The sequence below is a fragment of the Rhinopithecus bieti genome, unplaced genomic scaffold, assembly GCF_001698545.2.
Source record: "Rhinopithecus bieti isolate Rb0 unplaced genomic scaffold, ASM169854v2 scaffold_18434, whole genome shotgun sequence".
NCBI classification, from domain to species: domain Eukaryota; kingdom Metazoa; phylum Chordata; class Mammalia; order Primates; family Cercopithecidae; genus Rhinopithecus; species Rhinopithecus bieti.
In genome coordinates this window covers 127,478-147,114 of record NW_016809126.1, presented here as the reverse complement: position 1 = coordinate 147,114, position 19,637 = coordinate 127,478, and the positions used below count along the sequence as shown (strand labels likewise).

Here is a 19,637-nt window from a genome sequence, read left to right as displayed (position 1 = left end):
CATAGGTGGGAACTGAACAATGAGGAATCTTGGACTCGGGAAGGGGAACATCACACACTGGGGCCTATCAGGGGGAGTGGGGAGGGGTGAGGGATTGCATTGGGAGTTATACCTTATATAAATGACGAATTGATGGGTGCTGAGAAGTTGATGGGTGCAGCACACCAACATGGCACAAGTATACATATGTAACAAACCTGCACGTTATGCACATGTACCCTAGAACTTAAAGTATAATAAAAAAAAAAATTAAAAAAAAACATGGAAATACAGGAAAGAGTTTAGTACAGTTAGTTTTAAAACAAAGCAGTTACGTCCAATGAGTGCTCATAAATGAACTGGTGCCAGCTTGGAAGGTGGTATCTGGTAATATGTCAAACATCAACATGAATTTGAATGGGCTTGAATCTGAAGATTCAAGTGAGTATTCCTATTCTTCCTCAGTATGTTTTCAAGTTTTGTTTCCTTCTAGTCCATCCCCATCCCACACTCTTACCGTAGAAATAGAGCACGATTTCTAGAACCTCACTCTGTTACTTGCCACTTTAAAACTTTTCAAAGATTCATCATATACTTCAGGACTATGACTCAACCTCTAGGCATGGTTTGACCGTTTATATTTTCGCAGTCTTATCTTTCTTGTCCCTGTCCTCTCTTTTATACTTTGAGGATAATTAACCAGTTTGGGGGTTTTGGACATATGGCTTTCTCTGTCTGAAACATCACTTCCCCTCACTCTTCAACTGGCTAACACCAAATCACCCCTCAAATTTCAACTCAAGCGATTCTTCATCAAGGTTCATCTCTGAACCTTTCTTCCACAAGTAGGGTTAGAGTTAGAGTTAAGAAGGTTAAAATTTCTTCACAGTCACATAACTTTGAATCAGAAGACTTATTAAATTTATTGGTCTTTTTTCTCATAAATCCTAAATAATACCTGGCACTTAGATAAAAATTTTTAAATGTTTACTGAACGAAGAGAGAATACTATAACCAAAATTCAAATATTTAAGCACTCTGAGATAGCCATTGTTCAAACATTTCTAAAAGTTTGAGCTTGTGAATAAACAAACAATACAAAATTAATGAAATTATACAATGGAACACTATACAGACATAAAATGTTATTATAAAAGAAGATTTAAAGTATACAGGTAAATATTTACTACTTGTGGTTAGATAAAAGAAGTAGGATACAAAGTCATATTTATAGATTTTGTAATAAAGTATAAATAGAAAGATAAAATTTTCAGAAGAACCTACATCAAATGTTAACAATGGTTGTTTTGGAATGATAGAAGTGGTATGATTTTTACTTTGAGTGTTTCATCTATTTATATTTTGTAACATAAATGTTTGGTCTGTAATATAAAAGGGAAAATATTTTAGGAAATAGAATTAACTGGCTAAGAAGCTCATGATGAGGAAGGCTCTTCAGGGACACTCCTGCATTGCTGATTCCCTTGGGTATGAGTCACTGGAGACATAAATGTGCATCAGGGCACACTTCCTTTTGCTCCCCACATTATCCTCACATAGTGGTGAAATGACCAGCTTAACAAAGCAATGATATGGTGTGTGCAGGAATATCAGCAGAATAATTCAGACTCCAGTTTGGCTTAATCTCACATCTGACATCCTTTGAGGTTTCCTTGCCATATATACACACACACATTGAAATGCTTCCTTCTTTGCTGCTGAGCCAGGGAAATCTTGAGAATACATTTGTGGGGCACGCTCTGTTATCTTCTGTATATGAGAAGGGAAGGCAGTGTGAGGATCTGTTATTCTCAGGTTACGCTAAATGGCAGGAGACGAGAGGGTTGGATGTGGTGTCTATTTTGTGGAAAACAAATTTTCCTAGTTTTTAAAAGTATGTTAAGATCTTAGGGTAAACAGAGTGAATGGAATCAAACTTCACCTAAGAGGGTGTGAGCTAGAGAGATTTTCAGTGTAAACAATATTCAAAATGAGACAATTATGTGTGTGTGTGTGTCTCTGCGTGTGTGATCAGAATTTTATTATGGCTCAAATCAGTCTACCTGAGCATTCAGGGATCAGAGTTTTCAAAGACAGCTTGGTGGGTGGGGGTAAGCCATTGGGCCAGGAGTGCTGATTGGTCTGGTCAGAGCTGAATTCAGGGAGTTGAAGCTGTCTTCTTACAGAGTCAGTTCCTGGGGGGCCCCCAAGGCCAGATGAGCCAGTTTATCAATCTAAGTGGTCCCAGGTGATCCATCAAGTGCATGGTCTGCAAAATATCTAAGCCCAAACCTGGGCTTAGGTTTTGTAATGGTGATTTTATTCCCAGGAGCAATTTGGGGAGTGTCAGAATCTTGTAGCCTCCAGCTGCATAACTCCTAAATCATAATTTCTAATCTTTTGACTAATTTGTTAGTTCTGCAAAGGCAGTCTAGTCCCCAGATAAGAAGGGGGTTTGTTTTGATAAAGGGCTGTTATCATCTTTGACTTAAACTAGAAAGTTGCTCCCAAAGTTAGTTCAGCCTATGCCCAGGAACAAACAAGGACATCTTGGAAGTTAGAAGCAAGGTAGAATTGGTTATGTCAGTTCTCTCTCACTGAAGAGACAATAATTTTTAAGAAGAGAAGGGAGATACTTTGAAAAGAGAACATAGATTTCCCTTAGGAGTGAGGTAGCCTCTTCTCACTCCACTTCCTGTTTCAATTTTGTGTTCCAATCATGAAGTCTGCAGCATCCCTGAATCTTCCATGCTGCCTTTCACATTCAGTTTATTCCCTCTTCCTGGAACATGACCACTTTCTCCCCTAACTCCTAGGGTTATCAGTCTCCTGATGTCAGATGCTATGATATCTCTTCCGATGCTCAAAACAAAGTAAGTCTCTGACCCAAGCACATCCATACCATTGTGTTTATTCTTATTGTAGGTGCTATCACAGTGCATCCATTCTCCCCTCAAGACAAAAAGCAGACAGGGTTTTAGAGTCGGTGCCATATAAATTTTCACCATTGTATTCTTGGTGCCTCCAACAGTGCCAAGCACCAAGTGGAACTCAATACATTTTTTAAAGATATTAAAGAAGAAATGTTGGACTGAGAATAATCTAGACTTAGATTTGAAAGGGAGATCAGAAATATTCAGAGAAACAAAATTAACAAAAAGAATTTTTTCGACTACATTCATTGTGTAACTTACACATGTTTAATGTACTCACAGAGTTGATATCCCTCTCTATTTCCATTGCCTGTAGTATTGCAAAGCAGTTACCCTGGAGAGGGCCACTGGAGGAAATGTGTTATAAAAATAAACTTTCCACCTATTTTCTCTATGACTGATAGAAGCTGAGTTATCTTTGGAACATAAAGCCTTTTTAAATGTATTTCAGGACTATCTCAGTGTCATTAAGCTGGGAAAAAACAAATTTTTTCTATCCATATTTCCCTCCAATTCTCAAGGGCCTACTAGGGCAGAATCACAGACTAAAAATAGATTAGACTAATTTAGGCTCCGTTAGGCAAGCTATTTCTTCTGTTGTACATAGTTGGGTTTTTTTTTTCTTCTGAAACATCTAGTTTATTCTATTAATGCTATGAAAGCGTCTATGTGGTATGAACAAGACTGACAAGACTGCTGTACATACTGAGTCACTTCCTTGAAAGTAATTCTCAGAATTCAGCTTTTGTTGAGCATCTGTTATTTCTCTCTTCAATTGCATTTTGTTACAAATTATGTTTTCGTGTTATAGCCACAAATCCTTTATTATCTGCCTGATTATTGACAACACATTCAACTATGCAAACAACCACATTCTCAACACCTAAATATTTTGGTTATAAAAGGAGAAAATTAGTTTTATACATTTTCATTTCTTTGACTTCTGGATTTCATAGGTCACTTTATATTGAGTACCCGAGTCCTTGCAGTTTATATATATATATATATGTTTTATTCAAGATTTTCCTTCATTTTCTTCCGTGCACACTGTGATCATCATTCATTAATGCTTTATCCATGTTTATGTTTCTTACTCATTATATCTTTCAAGTTCTTCCTTTGAAGTTCCTTCATGTTCTCCAAAGTATATCTATCATCTTGTTTCCTTCATGTGGCTTTTTATGAAGGTTCAGTTTGTGATTTTCTCAGTGTATGGGATTGCTGGAAAGAACAAGGTCAAGGGCAGTATATTTCTAATATTTCTATCATGTTAAGAACTTTAAAAGTATTGAGTATTCCATCTTTAGGCAATTTCTAACTTCCACCTCACTTTATCACCTCCACCCCCAGCATGTGTGAGGTTCTGGTGCCTTACATTTTGCTAAATTAATAAAGATTGATTGAGTCAGTAAGACCCAAGGCATAGTCTTTGTATGGTAAATAATTCTTGAATACTGATTTGCTATGTACTCTTCTAGGCACTAAGAATTCAATGGTAAAATAGAAAAGGTTCCTGCACTGGTGGATCTCATAATCCAATCATGGAAGATGGCCAGTTAACACATGAACATTCTATATGTAATGAGTGCACAAAAGAAAACCGGAAAACAGGATAGTGATGCCCTGTACTTATTTTGCTGGGATACATTATTTAGTTTGTATATTCTGAGAAGGCTCCTCTGTTGGGGGAGCAATAAGCAGAAACAAGAATGAAGGCAAAGAGTCAACTGTGCTGATAACCACAGGGAGGATCATTCCAGATGGAGGGAGCATACACAACTAAGGCCCTAAGGCAGAAGCACTCTCTGCCTGTTTGAGAAACAACAAGAAACAAGTGGAAATGTAGAACCACCATGTTTGCAAGTTTCTGCAGGGTCCACATCTGCTAATACCACAGCCAAGCAAGTTATACAGCCAAACTCAGAGTCAAGGGTAAGAAAATCGACTCCATCTTTAACAGAAAAAAACTGCAAAGTCACATGGCAAAGATCATAGAGAGAGAAATGGGTAAAAAACTGGGACTTGGAACATCTTTACCCACGTCCCCACTTATTCTAAGGAATAAACATCAAAAGTAGGAATTATGAGACAAATGATCTTTTGAGGTTTTTCCTTTATGCAATCAATGTAACAAAAAACTTGTTTGATTTTTTAATATTAAATTTCCCGTATGTTCCTAAGATAATATCAATATGTTCATGATGTGCATAATTTTTAGGTATTTATGTAGTGCATGGTAATGAGTGAAACTGGCTTACAATTTTATTTTCTTACATCTTCTAATCTGCTTTGATATTAAGCCTATGCTGTTCTCATAAAAATAATTGGCAAGTATTACCCCTTTCATTATTCTGTGGCTAAGTTGGTATAAGACTGGATTCATTGCCTCTTGAAATGTTTGGTAGAATTAGCTAGTGAAGCGATTTAACATTGTTTTCTTTATGAGACAGTTTTAAACACTGATTCACTCTTTTATTCAGGAACTAGAAAGATTTCTTATTTCTTCTTGTGTTAGTTTTGATAAGATGTATTTTTCTAGGAATTTTTTGGCTTTCATTTGGGTATAACTTTGTTTATAATATCTTTCCATTATTAATGGAACTGTGCACCTCTAAGATGTACAGTGACATTCTATTTTGCAATTCTAAAATTGCTTTGTTGTTGTTTTTTTCTCTTCTTGGTAAGCTTGCAATAGGTTTATCAATTTTACTAATTCAAAATATATCATATTATCTATACTACACTACTATTTTGCATTATACTGGTGGTATTAACCAGTGCAATTAGAGAAAAGAAAACAACTAGGCTCATAAGAATTTAAAAAGAATAGAAAAGCTGTTTCTAGTTGCAAATGGTATGATGGTACTCCTAGAAAACCCTGAATAATCAATGACAGAAGTAACTGAAAGAAAGAACTTGGTAGGGCAACAGGATATAAAATTAACATATAGAAATCAGTGACCTTAATGTAAATAAAAATAACTATGCATATAACATAATGGAAAATAAAACTATATTTAAATAGATTGATAAAATTTTAAAATTAAAATGTGCTTAACAAGAAATACGCAAAACCTGTGTGAATGAAAGATGAAGACATAGATTTGAGCAGATAAAAAGGACATCCCTTGTATTTGGATATAATGACTAAACACATAAAGATGTGATCCCAATAAAATACTACCAGACACTTTTCCAGTGTCAGGAATAGTGATACTAAAATTCATATGAGAAAATAAGCATACAGGAATAGCTAGGAATATACAGAAAAGAAATGCTAAGAGACTAGTCTTACAATACATTAAAATATAAATCCTCTACAATTATAACAATGTGGAACTCACAAGTGAATAAACATATAAATGAAATAGAAAACCAAGTCTAGAAGTAGACCCAAGTACATGTGGAAATTCAATATGTGAAAAAGATGCTACCTAAGAACACTGGGACAGAGGTGAAGTTTTTAATAAATGCTGCTGGGGTAAGTAGATAGTCATTTGGAAGAAGACAAAATTGAATCCATAACTCACACTATACACAAGAATAAATTTCAAAATGAATCAGATATATAGATATAAAAACAAAGCCATATAAGCTCTGGGAATTGTATCGTCTCTTATACCTTGGCTGTAGGGAAAGGAAATTTATGACTCAAAATTCAGATTAGATAATATTTGAAGAAGTTATATCACTACGTTCTGGTACTTTAGAGAGAAATCATTGGCTAATTGAATTGTTGTTCACCTTTGTATATTTTGTGTTTCTACTGGTTCTTTCAAGATTATCTCGTGGTCTTCAGTTTTGCAGTGGTTAAACTACGTGTCAGCTTCTATATGGTAAATTAAGTTTCTACAAGACTCACAACTGCCATATATAACAACTATTAATTTTGGGAAAAAAAGCAAAAAAAAAAAAAAATACACAAAGGCACTTGAGAATGAATGAAAGCAGAATAATTCTTGAGGGGAGTGAAAACTTGAAAGAAGAGTCTCATTTGGAGTACATTTCTCCTTTTTTGACTTTTATGGGAGGCCAGGCCAAAACTGCCACCAAATCTTCAGTAGAAAATGTATAACCTTTATGGCATGTAGACAAGAGGACAAAATTCAGGGCAGTCTCAGCTGCTGGGAAGTCAGGGAAGATTCCTAAATGAAGAGAGCCAGAATGGGGGTGATTTTCAAGTTATGTAAACAACTTTGGGCAAGTCTGGCTGGTGAGGAGTGGAAAAATACTGAATATCAGAGGTCAGAAAAGTCAGGAAACTCCCCTTAATGCTAAAACAACAAGGTTATCCGGAAAGTCCCTAGCAGGGCAAGCGGCCGTTTGTGGTTTGGTCAAAGGGCGGGAACCAATGAACAACTGACTAATGTTTAACTTTAAATGTCAGCCAATTGTAAACCTACAACTGTAAAAATCCCCAGTGACTCTGTAACTTGCTGTAACTTGTTTGTGTCTGACTATAAAAGACGGCTGAACACCGAGCTCGGGGTGTCTCCCTAGGATCTGATACCTAGCTGGAAGGAACCGAGTTCAAACTCGAAATAAAGTGATCCCTGCCGCTAGGCTTTGTCTCTGGACTCTGGTGGTTGCTTTTGGGTCATCGCGGGTCTGGGCATTACATCTTGGGGGCTTGTCCGGGATTGCCCCTAAGCCCACCAGACCCCAGGCCAACGGGTCATCGCAAAAGTGAGTAAGCTGGCTCTGTTTATATGTTGTCTGTCTGCCTCTGAATAATCCCGCGGGGTCTGTATATGAGACTGATGTAGTCCTGGCGGATGCGCTATAGGACAGTCAGTGGAGGCCAGTGGGAGACGTCCTCCGGTACTCATCTGGGGCTCTGTATTCTGTGGCCCATCTGCTTCTGGTCGGGTCCTAAGCCCGAGACATGCTAGCGATCAATATATCTTGGTTGTTGGAAGTTATCTGTTGCTACTAATTTACCTTGATTTACAGGAGCTTCAGAGCCAGTCCTGTACCAGGCACTAATATCCCTTACCACCCATCGTCTATCAACAGGACTTCCTCGGAATGGGCAACTCCCAGACCACACCACTTTCTCTCCTTGTCGATAATTTTAAAGATGTGAGAGCAAGGGGATATGATCTCAGTATAGAACTTAAAAAGGGAAAATTAATAACCCTCTGCCACTCTGAGTGGCCCACCTTTGGCGTAGGCTGGCCAGCTGAGGGAACTCTTTGCCTCCCCATTATCCTCCGGGTAAAATCAAGGGTTTTCCTGCCAGGTCGTTCCGGACACCCAGATCAGATCCCCTACATTTTAGTCTGGCAAGATCTGGTGGAAAATCCGCCCCTGTGGCTAGCTCCCTTTCTGCTGACCTCTGAACCCTGTAAAACCCTAGTCGCACAACCAACTGGGACCACCAAAAGACCAAAAACTCCAACTGCCCCCTTGCCCCCTGTGTTGCCTGACAGCCAGGACCTTGCATCCTTGGAACCCCCGCCTTATCCTCCCCCTCCCGGACCCCATGCCCAAGCCCAACCGGCCGCACTCCCAGGAAGCCATGAGGGCCAAGAAGCGGCTGCGGCACCAGGAGAAACTGAAAGTGAACATGGCTCGGGAGGGCCGGCAGGGCGAACGTGCAGGCGTGTCCAGCGTGAGGCAACTCCGTGAGTTCCTGATTCCACTGTAGCGCTCCCCTTAAGGGAAATAGGACCCCCCGATGACACAGGTAACCCTAGACTCCAGTATTGACCATTCTCTACCAGTGACCTGTACAACTGGAAGACTCAGAATGCCCAGTTCTCTGATAACCCCAAGGACCTAACAGCCCTTCTAGATAGTGTCATGTTCACTCATCAGCCCACCTGGGATGACTGCCAACAGCTCCTCCGCATTCTGTTCACAACGGAGGAACGGGAGAGAATCCAGGTAGAGGCTAGAAAGTTGGTTCCTGGAGATGACGGTCAACCGACTGCAAACCCCGACCTCATTAATGCAGCATTTCCCTTGACCAGGCCAACGTGGGACTACAATACAGCAGAAGGTAGGGGAAAGCTACTCGTTTATCGCCAGACTCTAATGGCGGGTCTCCGGGCTGCAGCTCGCAAGCCCACTAATTTGGCTAAGGTATATTCTGTTTTACAGGGAAAGACAGAAAGCCCCGCTGTTTATCTAGAAAGACTAATGGAAGCCTTTAGACAGTATACACCTATAGATCCAGAGGCACCTGAAAATCAGGCAGCAGTCGTTATGTCCTTTGTCAACCAGGCGGCCCCAGATATTAAAAAAAAGCTACAAAAATTAGAAGATTTGGAGGGAAAACAGGTCCAGGACCTCCTTCGCATAGCACAGAGAGTTTACAACAACAGAGATGCTCCAGAGGAAAGACAAATTAGGGCCACTGAGAAAATGACCAAAGTCCTGGCGGCGGTCGTTCAAAAAGAGCAACCACCGCCAGGAAGCACCCAATCCACGCGTGCCCCTAGGCGCAATCTGAGTAAAGACCAATGTGCATACTGTAAAGAAATTGGTCACTGGATAAAAGACTGCCCCAAAAAGAAACAGCGCCAGCCAGGCCAAGGACAATGGCAGCCCAAATCTATGCCGATACTAGTTACCCAAGATACAGACTAGGGGAGACGGGGTTCGGATCCCCTCCCCGAACCTAGGGTAACTTTACAAGTGGAGGGGTCCCCGGTCCAGTTCCTGGTCGATACCGGGGCACAACATTCGGTCTTAGTCAAGCCCTATGGAAAGTTATCTTCCAACTCCTCCTGGGTTCAAGGGGCCACAGGAACCAAGAAATATCCATGGACAACCCAGAGAGCAGTAAACTTGGGAACCGGGAAAGTGTCCCATAGCTTCCTGGTCATCCCTGACAGCCCTTGTCCCCTGTTGGGGAGAGATCTGTTGACAAAAATGGGGGCACAAATCCATTTTCAACCAGAAGGGCCCAAAGTGACTGACTCCCAAAACAGGCCACTATCTGTTCTTACCGTAACTCTAGAGGATGAGTACCGGCTTCACCAGGAGTTAACGCCTCCTAACCAAAATATAGACTCCTGGCTCCAGAACTTCCCGGAGGCTTGGGCAGAAACAGGAGGGCTAGGGCTAGCAAAGCACCGTCCCGCCATTTTTGTTGAGCTTAAGCCCGGGATGGACCCTGTTCGCGTGCGCCAATACCCAATGGCCCTGGAAGCCAAAGAGGGAATTATACCACACATCCGCCGACTCCTAGATCATGGAGTCCTACGCCCCTGCCACTCACCATGGAACACTCCGCTGCTACCAATACAAAAACCCAACAGTAAAGAATATAGGCCGGTACAAGACTTAAGAGAAGTCAATAAAAGGGTAATGGACATACACCCGACGGTGCCAAATCCATACACCCTCCTGAGTACCTTGAGTCCTGAAAATCAATGGTATACTGTTCTAGACCTAAAAGATGCTTTTTTTAGCCTGCCTTTAGCCCCTAAAAGCCAGGAAATTTTTGCCTTTGAGTGGACAGACTCTGAGAGAGGCATAAGTGGCCAACTGACGTGGACCAGACTGCCACAAGGATTCAAAAACTCCCCAACTCTGTTTGATGAAGCCCTCCACGAAGACTTGGGTGAGTACCGACGCCAACACCCCAGTATAACTCTCTTGCAGTATGTTGATGATCTCTTAATAGCGGCAACGTCCCCAGAGGCCTGCATCCAAGGAACCAAAGACCTCCTGAAAACCTTGGGAAACCTGGGTTATCGAGCCTCAGCTAAAAAGGCCCAGATCTGCAGGCCAGAGGTAACCTACTTGGGGTATCTACTTAGAGGGGGACAGCGCTGGCTAACAAATGCTCGAAAAGAAACTGTCCTACAGATCCCCAGACCGCAGTCAACACGACAGGTAAGAGAGTTCCTGGGATCTGCAGGGTTCTGCAGACTCTGGATACCTGGCTTCGCTGAACTGGCAAAACCCCTCTATCAGGCTACCAAAGAGCAGCAGCCCTTCAATTGGACTGAAGAGGCTGAGCAAGCTTTCCAGCAAATCAAAACTGCTCTGCTCTCGGCCCCCGCGCTGGGTCTTCCGGATGTCTCTAAGCCTTTCCACTTATACGTGGACGAAAGCCGGGGCATAGCGAAAGCAGTATTAACTCAAAATTTAGGTCCCTGGCGCAGACCGGTTGCATACCTCTCAAAGAGACTGGACCCGGTAGCTGCAGGATGGCCTCCTTGCCTCCGGATGATTGCTGCAACGGCCCTGATGGTCAAAGACGCTAACAAACTGGCCATGGGCCAAGAATTACAAGTCACCACCCCTCATGCTGTCGAAGGCATCCTCCGACAACCCCCTGACCGATGGCTCAGCAATGCTCGGCTTACCCATTATCAAGGGCTGTTACTAAACCCCCTCAGAATAACATTTAAGCCCCCGACAACCCTAAACCCAGCATCATTGCTGCCAGACCCAGACTTAAGTAAGCCGCTCCACAACTGTGCTGAAATACTAGCCCAGGTACATGGAGTCAGAGAAGACCTCCAGGACCGACCGCTACCAGATGCAGACCTCACCTGGTTCACTGACGGAAGCAGCTTCGTTCACCAAGGACAGAGGTATGCGGGGGCGGCGGTAACCTCAGAGACTGAGATAGTTTGGGCTGAGCCTTTACCTCCAGGAACATCGGCTCAAAAGGCTGAGTTAATAGCCTTGGCACAAGCCCTGAAACTAGGCAAAGACCGTAAACTGACAGTATATACTGACAGCCGGTATGCATTTGCCACTGCCCACATACATGGGGCTATATACAGAGAGAGGGGGCTTCTCACAGCTGAAGGAAAAGACATTAAAAATAAAGAAGAAATCTTAAATCTTCTGGCTGCCCTTTGGGAACCCAAAAAGCTGGCTATCGTCCACTGTCCGGGACATCAAAAAGCCACTAACCCAGTCACTCGAGGAAACAACCTGGCTGACCAGACTGCAAAAGACGTGGCTAAAACCACTCCTCAGCTGCTGGCCCTCCAGCTGCCTGATCCCGGGCCCAGAGAATTGCCCTTTCACCCAGAATACTCAGAAGAAGACCTCCAGTGGATAAGTAAACTCCCCGGAACACAGGTCAGTAATCAGTGGTGGAAAGATTCTAACAACAATACCATTCTCCCGGACAGGTTGGGGCAGCGAGTAATAGCACAAATCCACCGAAGCACTCATCTGGGCCCGCGGCGGATGTTAGATTTGATTCAACACGCTGGACTAAAAATTAAAAACGCCCCTGAAAAAGTAGACGCCACGGTTAAAAACTGTGTAGTATGTCAACTCAATAACGCCAGTCACGGGACCCAGACCACGGGAAAAAGACACAGGGGAGATAGACCTGGTATATATTGGGAAATTGACTTTACTGAAATAAAGCCAGGAAAATATGGATACAAATATTTACTAGTTTTTATAGATACATTCTCAGGATGGGCAGAAGCTTTTCCGACAAAAAAAGAAACTGCACAGATTGTGGCCAAAAAGATCCTAGAAGAAATCCTGCCCAGGTACGGCTTTCCAGTCATGATAGGGTCGGATAATGGGCCGGCCTTCACCGCAAAGGTAAGTCAGGGACTGGCTTCCATCCTTGGGGCTAATTGGAAACTACATTGTGCTTATCGACCCCAAAGCTCAGGTCAGGTAGAAAGAATGAATAGAACATTAAAAGAGACCCTAACTAAATTGACCATGGAGACTGGCGCTAACTGGGTAGTCCTCCTCCCCTACGCTCTGTTCCGGGCACGTAACTCTCCTTATAAACTAGGACTTACCCCTTATGAAATAATGTATGGCAAACCACCCCCTATCCTCCCTAACCTTAAAGACAATCTCCTCAAAGCTGACACAGATAATGGTCTTGAACTTTTGTTCTCCTTACAAGCCCTACAGAGAGTTCATGAGGAAGTCTGGCCCAAGCTAAAAGAACTATATGAAGCTGGGCCTCCACCCATTCCACATCAATACAAACCGGGAGACTGGGTCCTCGTCAAGCGCCACCGACAAGAAACCCTAGAACCCCGGTGGAAAGGACCATTCCAGGTGATCCTGACTACGCCTACGGCCCTCAAAGTGGAAGGCATCGCCGCCTGGATTCATCACACCCACGCCAAGCCTATAGACCCGCTCTCGGACCTTGTTACATCCTCGACGGGAGAGGCAGCAACCTGGACAGTTGACCGGACCAAAGAAAACCCTCTAAAACTTGTTCTACGCCGTCAGCAACCTAAACTGTAACTATGACACCTACCTCCTTTATAACTCTTCTACTCTTATGGATCCCTTGTGGGGAGACCCAGGCGAACCCGGCAACATCCCCTTTCGCTTGGCGTTTCTTCCTGACTGAGAACTGGACCAATTATGCTCAGACAGAACAAAAGGGCTATGTATTAGGCACTGCTGACTGTCCCCCTGGGGGTTGTAGCACTCCCATCCATCTAAATTTCACTGATTTTAAACACCAGCCAGGAAAAGCAGCACCCGCAATTTGTTTCCTCTTTGACCAAACACTCTCTTATTGTAATAACTCATGGGTAGAACAAAGTGTCGGCTGTCCATATAGGTCCTGCAAAATCCACACCGTTAAAATCCTAAAAACTTCTGAGTCCCTATCCAGTCAAACGTGGCAGTCACACAATTTCTTTAAAACCACATCAGGCTACACCTGGGTTATCTGGGACCCCTGGGACTCCCGCTGGACTTCCCAGCAAAAAGGGGCTATGTACTTGACTTCAGGAACTACCTGGCCTAGTAGCCGTCTCTTTCTCTGGCGTTCCCTTGTTCAGATCCAGACCACCCTACACGCGGCTATACAGAACCAGGAAAGGGAATTAAATGTCCAGCTTTCAACTTTAACTCCTACCCGCCCCTTTTCCTGGTTATCCCTATTAAGAGAAGGGTTAGAAATCGCAAACGCCACTGGCCTAGGCAATCTCTCTGCATGCTTCTTCTGCGCGGCTCTAGGGCGACCGCCGTTAACCGCAGTTCCACTTCCAGGCCGGTCTAACGCTTCTCTCAGCCTAAACCCTAACAATAGCCACATACCACCCCCGATCCCTGACGTCCCCTTGTTCCTAAACCCTGGACAGACACAAGTTTCCTTTTGTTATTCAAATGCCGGCACTACCCTCTGTAATACAACTTCCACTCCCAACTCAACCCTCTTTGCCCCTCCCGGTTCTTTCTTCTGGTGCAATGGGACCCTATATAAGAACCTTTCCACTCAGGCCACTATAACCCTACTGTGTCTCCCTGTCACGCTAGTCCCCCAACTAACCTTGCGCACCCCTGCAGAATTTTCCAGGTGGGACTCCGCCCCTTTCCCTAGACCAAAACGAGCTATATTCCTCCCCCTAGTAGCCGGAGTCTCACTCACCACGTCCTTAGTTGCTGCAGGACTAGCCGGGGGAGCTTTAGGTCACTCCCTTATCAGCACTGCAAAACTCTCTCATCAATTCTCCATAGCTATGGAAGCTTCCGCCGAATCCCTTGCCTCATTACAGAGACAATTGACTTCCCTTGCCCAAGTTACTTTACAAAACCGCCGTGCACTAGACCTGTTAACGGCCGAAAAAGGAGGGACCTGTCTTTTCCTCAGAGAAGATTGTTGTTTCTACATAAATGAATCTGGACTCGTAGAAACGCGAGTTCAACAACTACATAAACTCAGCCTAGAATTGCAGAAACAACAATTCACCTCTGCTGCCAACAGCTGGTGGAATTCCTCCATGTACTCCCTTCTAGTGCCCCTCATAGGACCATTCATAAGTATACTTCTCTTACTCACTATAGGACCATGTATAATAAACAGATTAACAAACTTTGTAAAAGAAAGACTCAACACTGTCCAGCTTATGGTCCTGAGAGCCCAGTACCAACCTGTACTCACCGAGACTTCCGAGTCAGACATATAAGACCCAAGATTGGCTCTCAAGATACTAGAGAGAGGGGGGAATGAGGAGTGGAAAAATACTGAATATCAGAGGTCAGAAAAGTCAGGAAACTCCCCTTAATGCTAAAACAACAAGATTATCTGGAAAGTCCCTAGCAGGGCAAGTGGCCGTTTGTGGTTTGGTCAAAGGGCGGGAACCAATGAACAACTGACTAATGTTTAACTTTAAATGTCAGCCAATTGTAAACCTACAACTGTAAAAATCCCCAGTGACTCTGTAACTTGCTGTAACTCGTTTGTGTCTGACTATAAAAGATGGCTGAACACCGAGCTCGGGGTCTCTCCCTAGGATCTGATACCTAGCTGGAGGGAACCGAGTACGAACTCGAAATAAAGTGATCCCTGCCACTTGGCTTTGTCTCTGGACTCTGGTGGTTGCTTTTGGGTCATCGCGGGTCTGGGCATTACACTGGAAGTAAGCATACATGGGGGTAGATTCAAAGTAGCACATCTGAAAATAAAAGAACTGCCTTGAGCGGCCACCCCAAAGAAATATTTGCAACTTAAGTTTGATCAAATGAATTGCTTTCCAGTAAAAACATAAGACTTTTGCAGAGTCTTCAAAACCTTATATTCACTTTGCTCAGGTTACAATCATTCATATATATATATTTTAATGTTTGTGGGTACATAGTAGGTGTATATATTTATGGTATACATTAAATATTTTTATTCAGACATACAATGCACAGTAGTCACATTAGGGTAAATGGAATAACCATCATCTCAAGCATTTACCTTTTCTTTGTGTTACAAACAATCCACTTACACTCTTTTACTTATTTTAAAATGTACAATAAATTATATTTTATTTATTGTTGACTGTAGTCACCCTGTTGTGCTATCAAATACTAGATCTTATTCATTCTATCTATTTTTGTACCCATTAACAATCCCCCCTCCATGCCCACTACCCTTCCCAGCCTCTAGAACCACTATTCTACTCTCCAGCTCCATGAATTCAACTGTTTTAAGTTTTAGCTTCCACAAATGAGTGAGAACATGGGAAGTTTGTCTTTCTGTGCCTGGCTTATTTCTCTTAACACAGTGACCTCCAGTTTTATGTTGCTGCAAATGACAGGGTCTCATTCTTATTAATTGACAAATAAAGAACTAGGTGGAGAAACCCCATCTCTACCAAAACTACAAAATTAGCCGGTCGTGGTGGCATATGCCTGTAATCCCAGCTACTAGGGAGGCTGAGGCAGGAGAATTGCTTGAACCCGGGAGGCGGAGGTTGCAGTGAGCCGAGATGGTGCCATTGTACTCCAACCTGTGCAACAAGAGCAAAACTCCATCTCAGAAAAAAAATAAAATAAAAATAAAATAGGGAAATGTGACCTTTTTATTTTTTTGAGAAAGTAGTGAGAATTTATATTGTTAAACAAGATATTATAATAGAAGATGCAAATAAATTAATTGTTCTGATAATTCTAGCTTCCAAGCGGCTCTATGGAAAGGTCAATTTCTTATGCAGATGAGATACTATCCAAAACAAAAGTGGGTGTTTGAGACAGTGTTAAAGACAATGACTGAAATTGTACACAGTGAGGAGAAATAAAAAGGCAGTTTCCCTATTTCTTTTCCTCAGTAAAGTTATGTGTTATGTAAAGGAATGAGGCTCATTTTGGTGAAAAATGCTTTCGTACAAAAAATTTTGAATTCTTTCACCTCCCGGTGCAGACGTTTCAGGCCCTGACTTGAACAAGGATATCAAAATAAGGTAACACTGGTTTCACATGAGCCTCAAGACTGTATTCTAACTGTACCTACCATCTTACTTTATGTTACTTTAAAAAAGTTTAACATCCATTTACCAATGCCAATTCAGTGAACTGTATTTTCTTTCTTAGGAAGTCTTCGACCAAATTGGAATTAAATTAATTTCACTTTAAAGAGCAAGAAAGCCTTTGACAGACTAGTGTTTGTTCTGTGGCATAGAAAGAGAAGCATGCCTCCCCCAGCACTGGCCTAAGAGGCCCCACATGAAGAACTGGCTGCAGGACAGTGATCCATTAGGTCTATCAAAAAGCAGGGGGAGTCAAGGTTCAGCCTAGAAAGAGGGGTCCATGCCAAGTGTGGCTTTTACCTGTACCCAGGTTCTAAACAGATCTTGGGTCCCCTAACTGACAAGGCAGGGGCATGGCACATGCAGTCAAGAGGGTCAGAGTCCTCTCAACGAGTCAGTGAATACCTCTATGCTATGATTTGTCAATGCTCATATGGATAGTGGTAAAGGAATCAGGAAGCCTGGGTTTCAGAACAGCACAAACATTCTTTACCTAATAAGCAATGATTGAAGTTCTTATCTAGGGGAAATGATGAAAAAATAGGTAATGAGATCCCCCATACATCACTGCTGAGATTATTTAGTCCAACTTTAAAGCAGTACAAAATGGCTTCTTGCACACGACAAGGGCAAGCTTTGCACTAATGTTTCTCAAACACCAATTATGTCTCCAGTGCTAGCCCCAATTTAACAGGTTTTTAAAAATGTACCTTTCCCATGTCACAGCCGAGGTAGAGTCCCTAGAATAGAAAGGGCTCTAGAAGCCAGTGGGTGTGAGCACATTCAAGTCAGGCAGTTTGAGCTTATGGGTCCATGGTGGCTGTTTCTTCCCTTCCATCACTAGGATGTTCATCTTGGGCAGCTTCAAGGTTACTGGATCTTCAGCCATTCAGTTGGCCTGGGCATGGATCAATTCCATTGGAGAAGGCTTCTGGGCTCTTGGTAGGCCTGGGTGGCAAAACTTCCAGAATCATACTTCTGAAGGCATCTTGGTCCAAAGAGGCTCCACTTATCTGACAAGTTTCTGTCCTTATCCCCACTTCCAGAATCCATGGTGCTAGGATTTGGGCCAGGTAAGGCTGTGGAAGAACCAGAGGTGAACCAGCCTCTGGGCTTCTGCTTAGGGGAAGAATGAGGAGTGGTGCTTGGAGTGACTGGGCTGATACAGGCTGCCTCTCTTCTTTTGTTATCTGTCCACTCTGTAGCTTTAGTTTGTGCTGTGTTTCTGCCACTGTAAGGTAGTTGGTCTCCTTGGTGGTGAGGCCCCTGTGTGGTGTGTGTAGCCAGCATCTCTCAGCGCTGCCTGTCACCCAAAATGCTGAAATGCTTTCCTGGGTCTGTTTTGTTATCAGATAATTCAAGATGACATGGGTAGCTTAGCCTTCACCACTGGGACTTTGTCCACACTGTCGATGGCCAATGACAGGGTCATGGCTGGGGAGGATAGGCTGGCCTCATCTTGCTCCACCTTGGTGAGGTACCGCTATTGTGCTCTGGAATAACTGGCTTCCAGGGGACAGTGCCCATTTTTGATAGAGGAAGAGTCATGAGCGCAGGGTCCTTGAGGGCATCATCGTAGCTTGATGCCCAACGGTGTATCCTGATGGGCAGGAACGTCTTGCCTAGAGGCCCACTACCCTCAAGAGCAGGCACTCCTGGTTGTCTTGAAGCCATTGAAAAACTGGGATCCAGGTGCTTTTTCTATCTAGAATTCCAAGCTGCCACCACAGTGAAATGATGTGATGACTAAGCTGATAGATAGATGTTAATGAGAAACATGGTCTAGCTGCTACAAATTAGCAAAACTTCCCAGGAAGTATCCATCCAGAGGTTCTGTTATCCTGCTGCCACCAGGCTGCCTGCAGCCTGGAATTTGGCACTAAAGAGGTTCCGAGGGCCCACGTCTCCTGAGAGGATGTGGTGCAGTCTGGACCCAAGCCATGGTGAGAGCAGCAATGACACGGAAGGTCTCCAGCTCCCACCAGACAACACTGCCCCAATGCTACCTATTGTTAAAGGAAAAGATAATGAACAAAGATGATGCAGTTGTTGGAAGTAGAAGATAAGGGCTTGAAAGGAGTTGTTATAACTATGTGCAATGAAGTAAAATAAAACATTAATAGAAAATATCTAAAGTAAAGGAAGATATAGCTTGCATATATATAGAAATAAAGAATAGATATGCTTTTATCTTTATTCTTCATTATCTTATCCTTTATGTATAAAAAAGTATCCAAAATTTTGGAAGTAATATCTGAAATTTAAAAATTTATTTCATCATATTAGCAGAATCAAGATGGAAGAGGAAAAGAACGGATAATTTAAAGATGACCAATAGAAAATATCTAATACGTAGAGGTGTTTATAGTATTCTCTGATGGTAGTTTGCATTTCTATGGGATCGGCGGTGATATCCCCTTTATCATTTTTTCTTGCGTCTATTTGATTCTTCTCTGTTTTCTTCTTGATTAGTCTTGCTAGCGGTCTATCAATTTGTTGATATTTTCAAAAAATCACCTCCTGGATTCACTGATTTTTTGAAGGGTTTTTTTTTTTGTGTCTCTATCTCCTTCAGTTCTGTCTGATCTTAGTTATTTCTTGCCTTCTGCTAGCTTTTGAATGTGTTTGCTCTTGCTTCTCTAGTTCTTTTAATTGTGATGTTAGGGTGTCAATTTTAAATCTTTCCTGCTTTCTCTTGTGGGCATTTAGTGCTATAAATTTCCCTCTCCACACTGCTTTAAATGTGTCCCAGAGATTCTGTTATGCTGTGTCTTTGTTCTTATTGGTTTCAGAGAATATCTTTATTTCTGCCTTCATTTCATTATGTACCTAGTAGTCATTCAGGAGCCGGTTGTAAATCTAGAAGAAATGGATAAATTCCTGGACACACACACCCTCCCAAGACTAAACCAGGAGAAGTTAAATCCCTGAATAGGCCAATAACAGGCTCTGAAACTGAGGCAATAATTAATAGCCTACCAACTAAAAAAAGTCAAGGACCAGATGGATTCTC

General features: G+C 42.6%; 2 protein-coding genes and 1 pseudogene across 2 annotated transcripts; 2 read left to right on the top strand and 1 right to left on the bottom strand.

Moving 5' to 3' along the window:
• Positions 1-7,613: 7,613 nt before the first annotated feature.
• LOC108539709 (uncharacterized) lies at positions 7,614-10,425 on the top strand. Its single transcript, XM_017888594.1, has 2 exons — positions 7,614-8,916; positions 10,334-10,425. The coding sequence occupies exon 1, from the start codon at positions 7,941-7,943 to the stop codon at positions 8,541-8,543; it is 603 nt and encodes a 200-aa protein (XP_017744083.1). The 5' UTR covers positions 7,614-7,940; the 3' UTR covers positions 8,544-8,916; positions 10,334-10,425.
• Positions 10,426-13,178: 2,753 nt separating this feature from the next.
• On the top strand, positions 13,179-14,823 carry LOC108539708 (endogenous retrovirus group FC1 Env polyprotein-like). Its single transcript, XM_017888593.1, has 2 exons — positions 13,179-13,264; positions 13,599-14,823. The coding sequence occupies exon 2, from the start codon at positions 13,604-13,606 to the stop codon at positions 14,795-14,797; it is 1,194 nt and encodes a 397-aa protein (XP_017744082.1). The 5' UTR covers positions 13,179-13,264; positions 13,599-13,603; the 3' UTR covers positions 14,798-14,823.
• Positions 14,824-17,381: 2,558 nt separating this feature from the next.
• Positions 17,382-18,298, bottom strand: LOC108539707 (putative monooxygenase p33MONOX pseudogene; annotated as a pseudogene).
• Between the last annotated feature and the right edge of the window lie 1,339 nt (positions 18,299-19,637).

Coding starts and splice junctions, on each gene's coding strand:
- LOC108539708 (XM_017888593.1), top strand. CDS start 13,604: ATGTACTTGACTTCAGGAACTACCTGGCCTAGTAGCCGTCTCTTTCTC.
- LOC108539709 (XM_017888594.1), top strand. CDS start 7,941: ATGGGCAACTCCCAGACCACACCACTTTCTCTCCTTGTCGATAATTTT.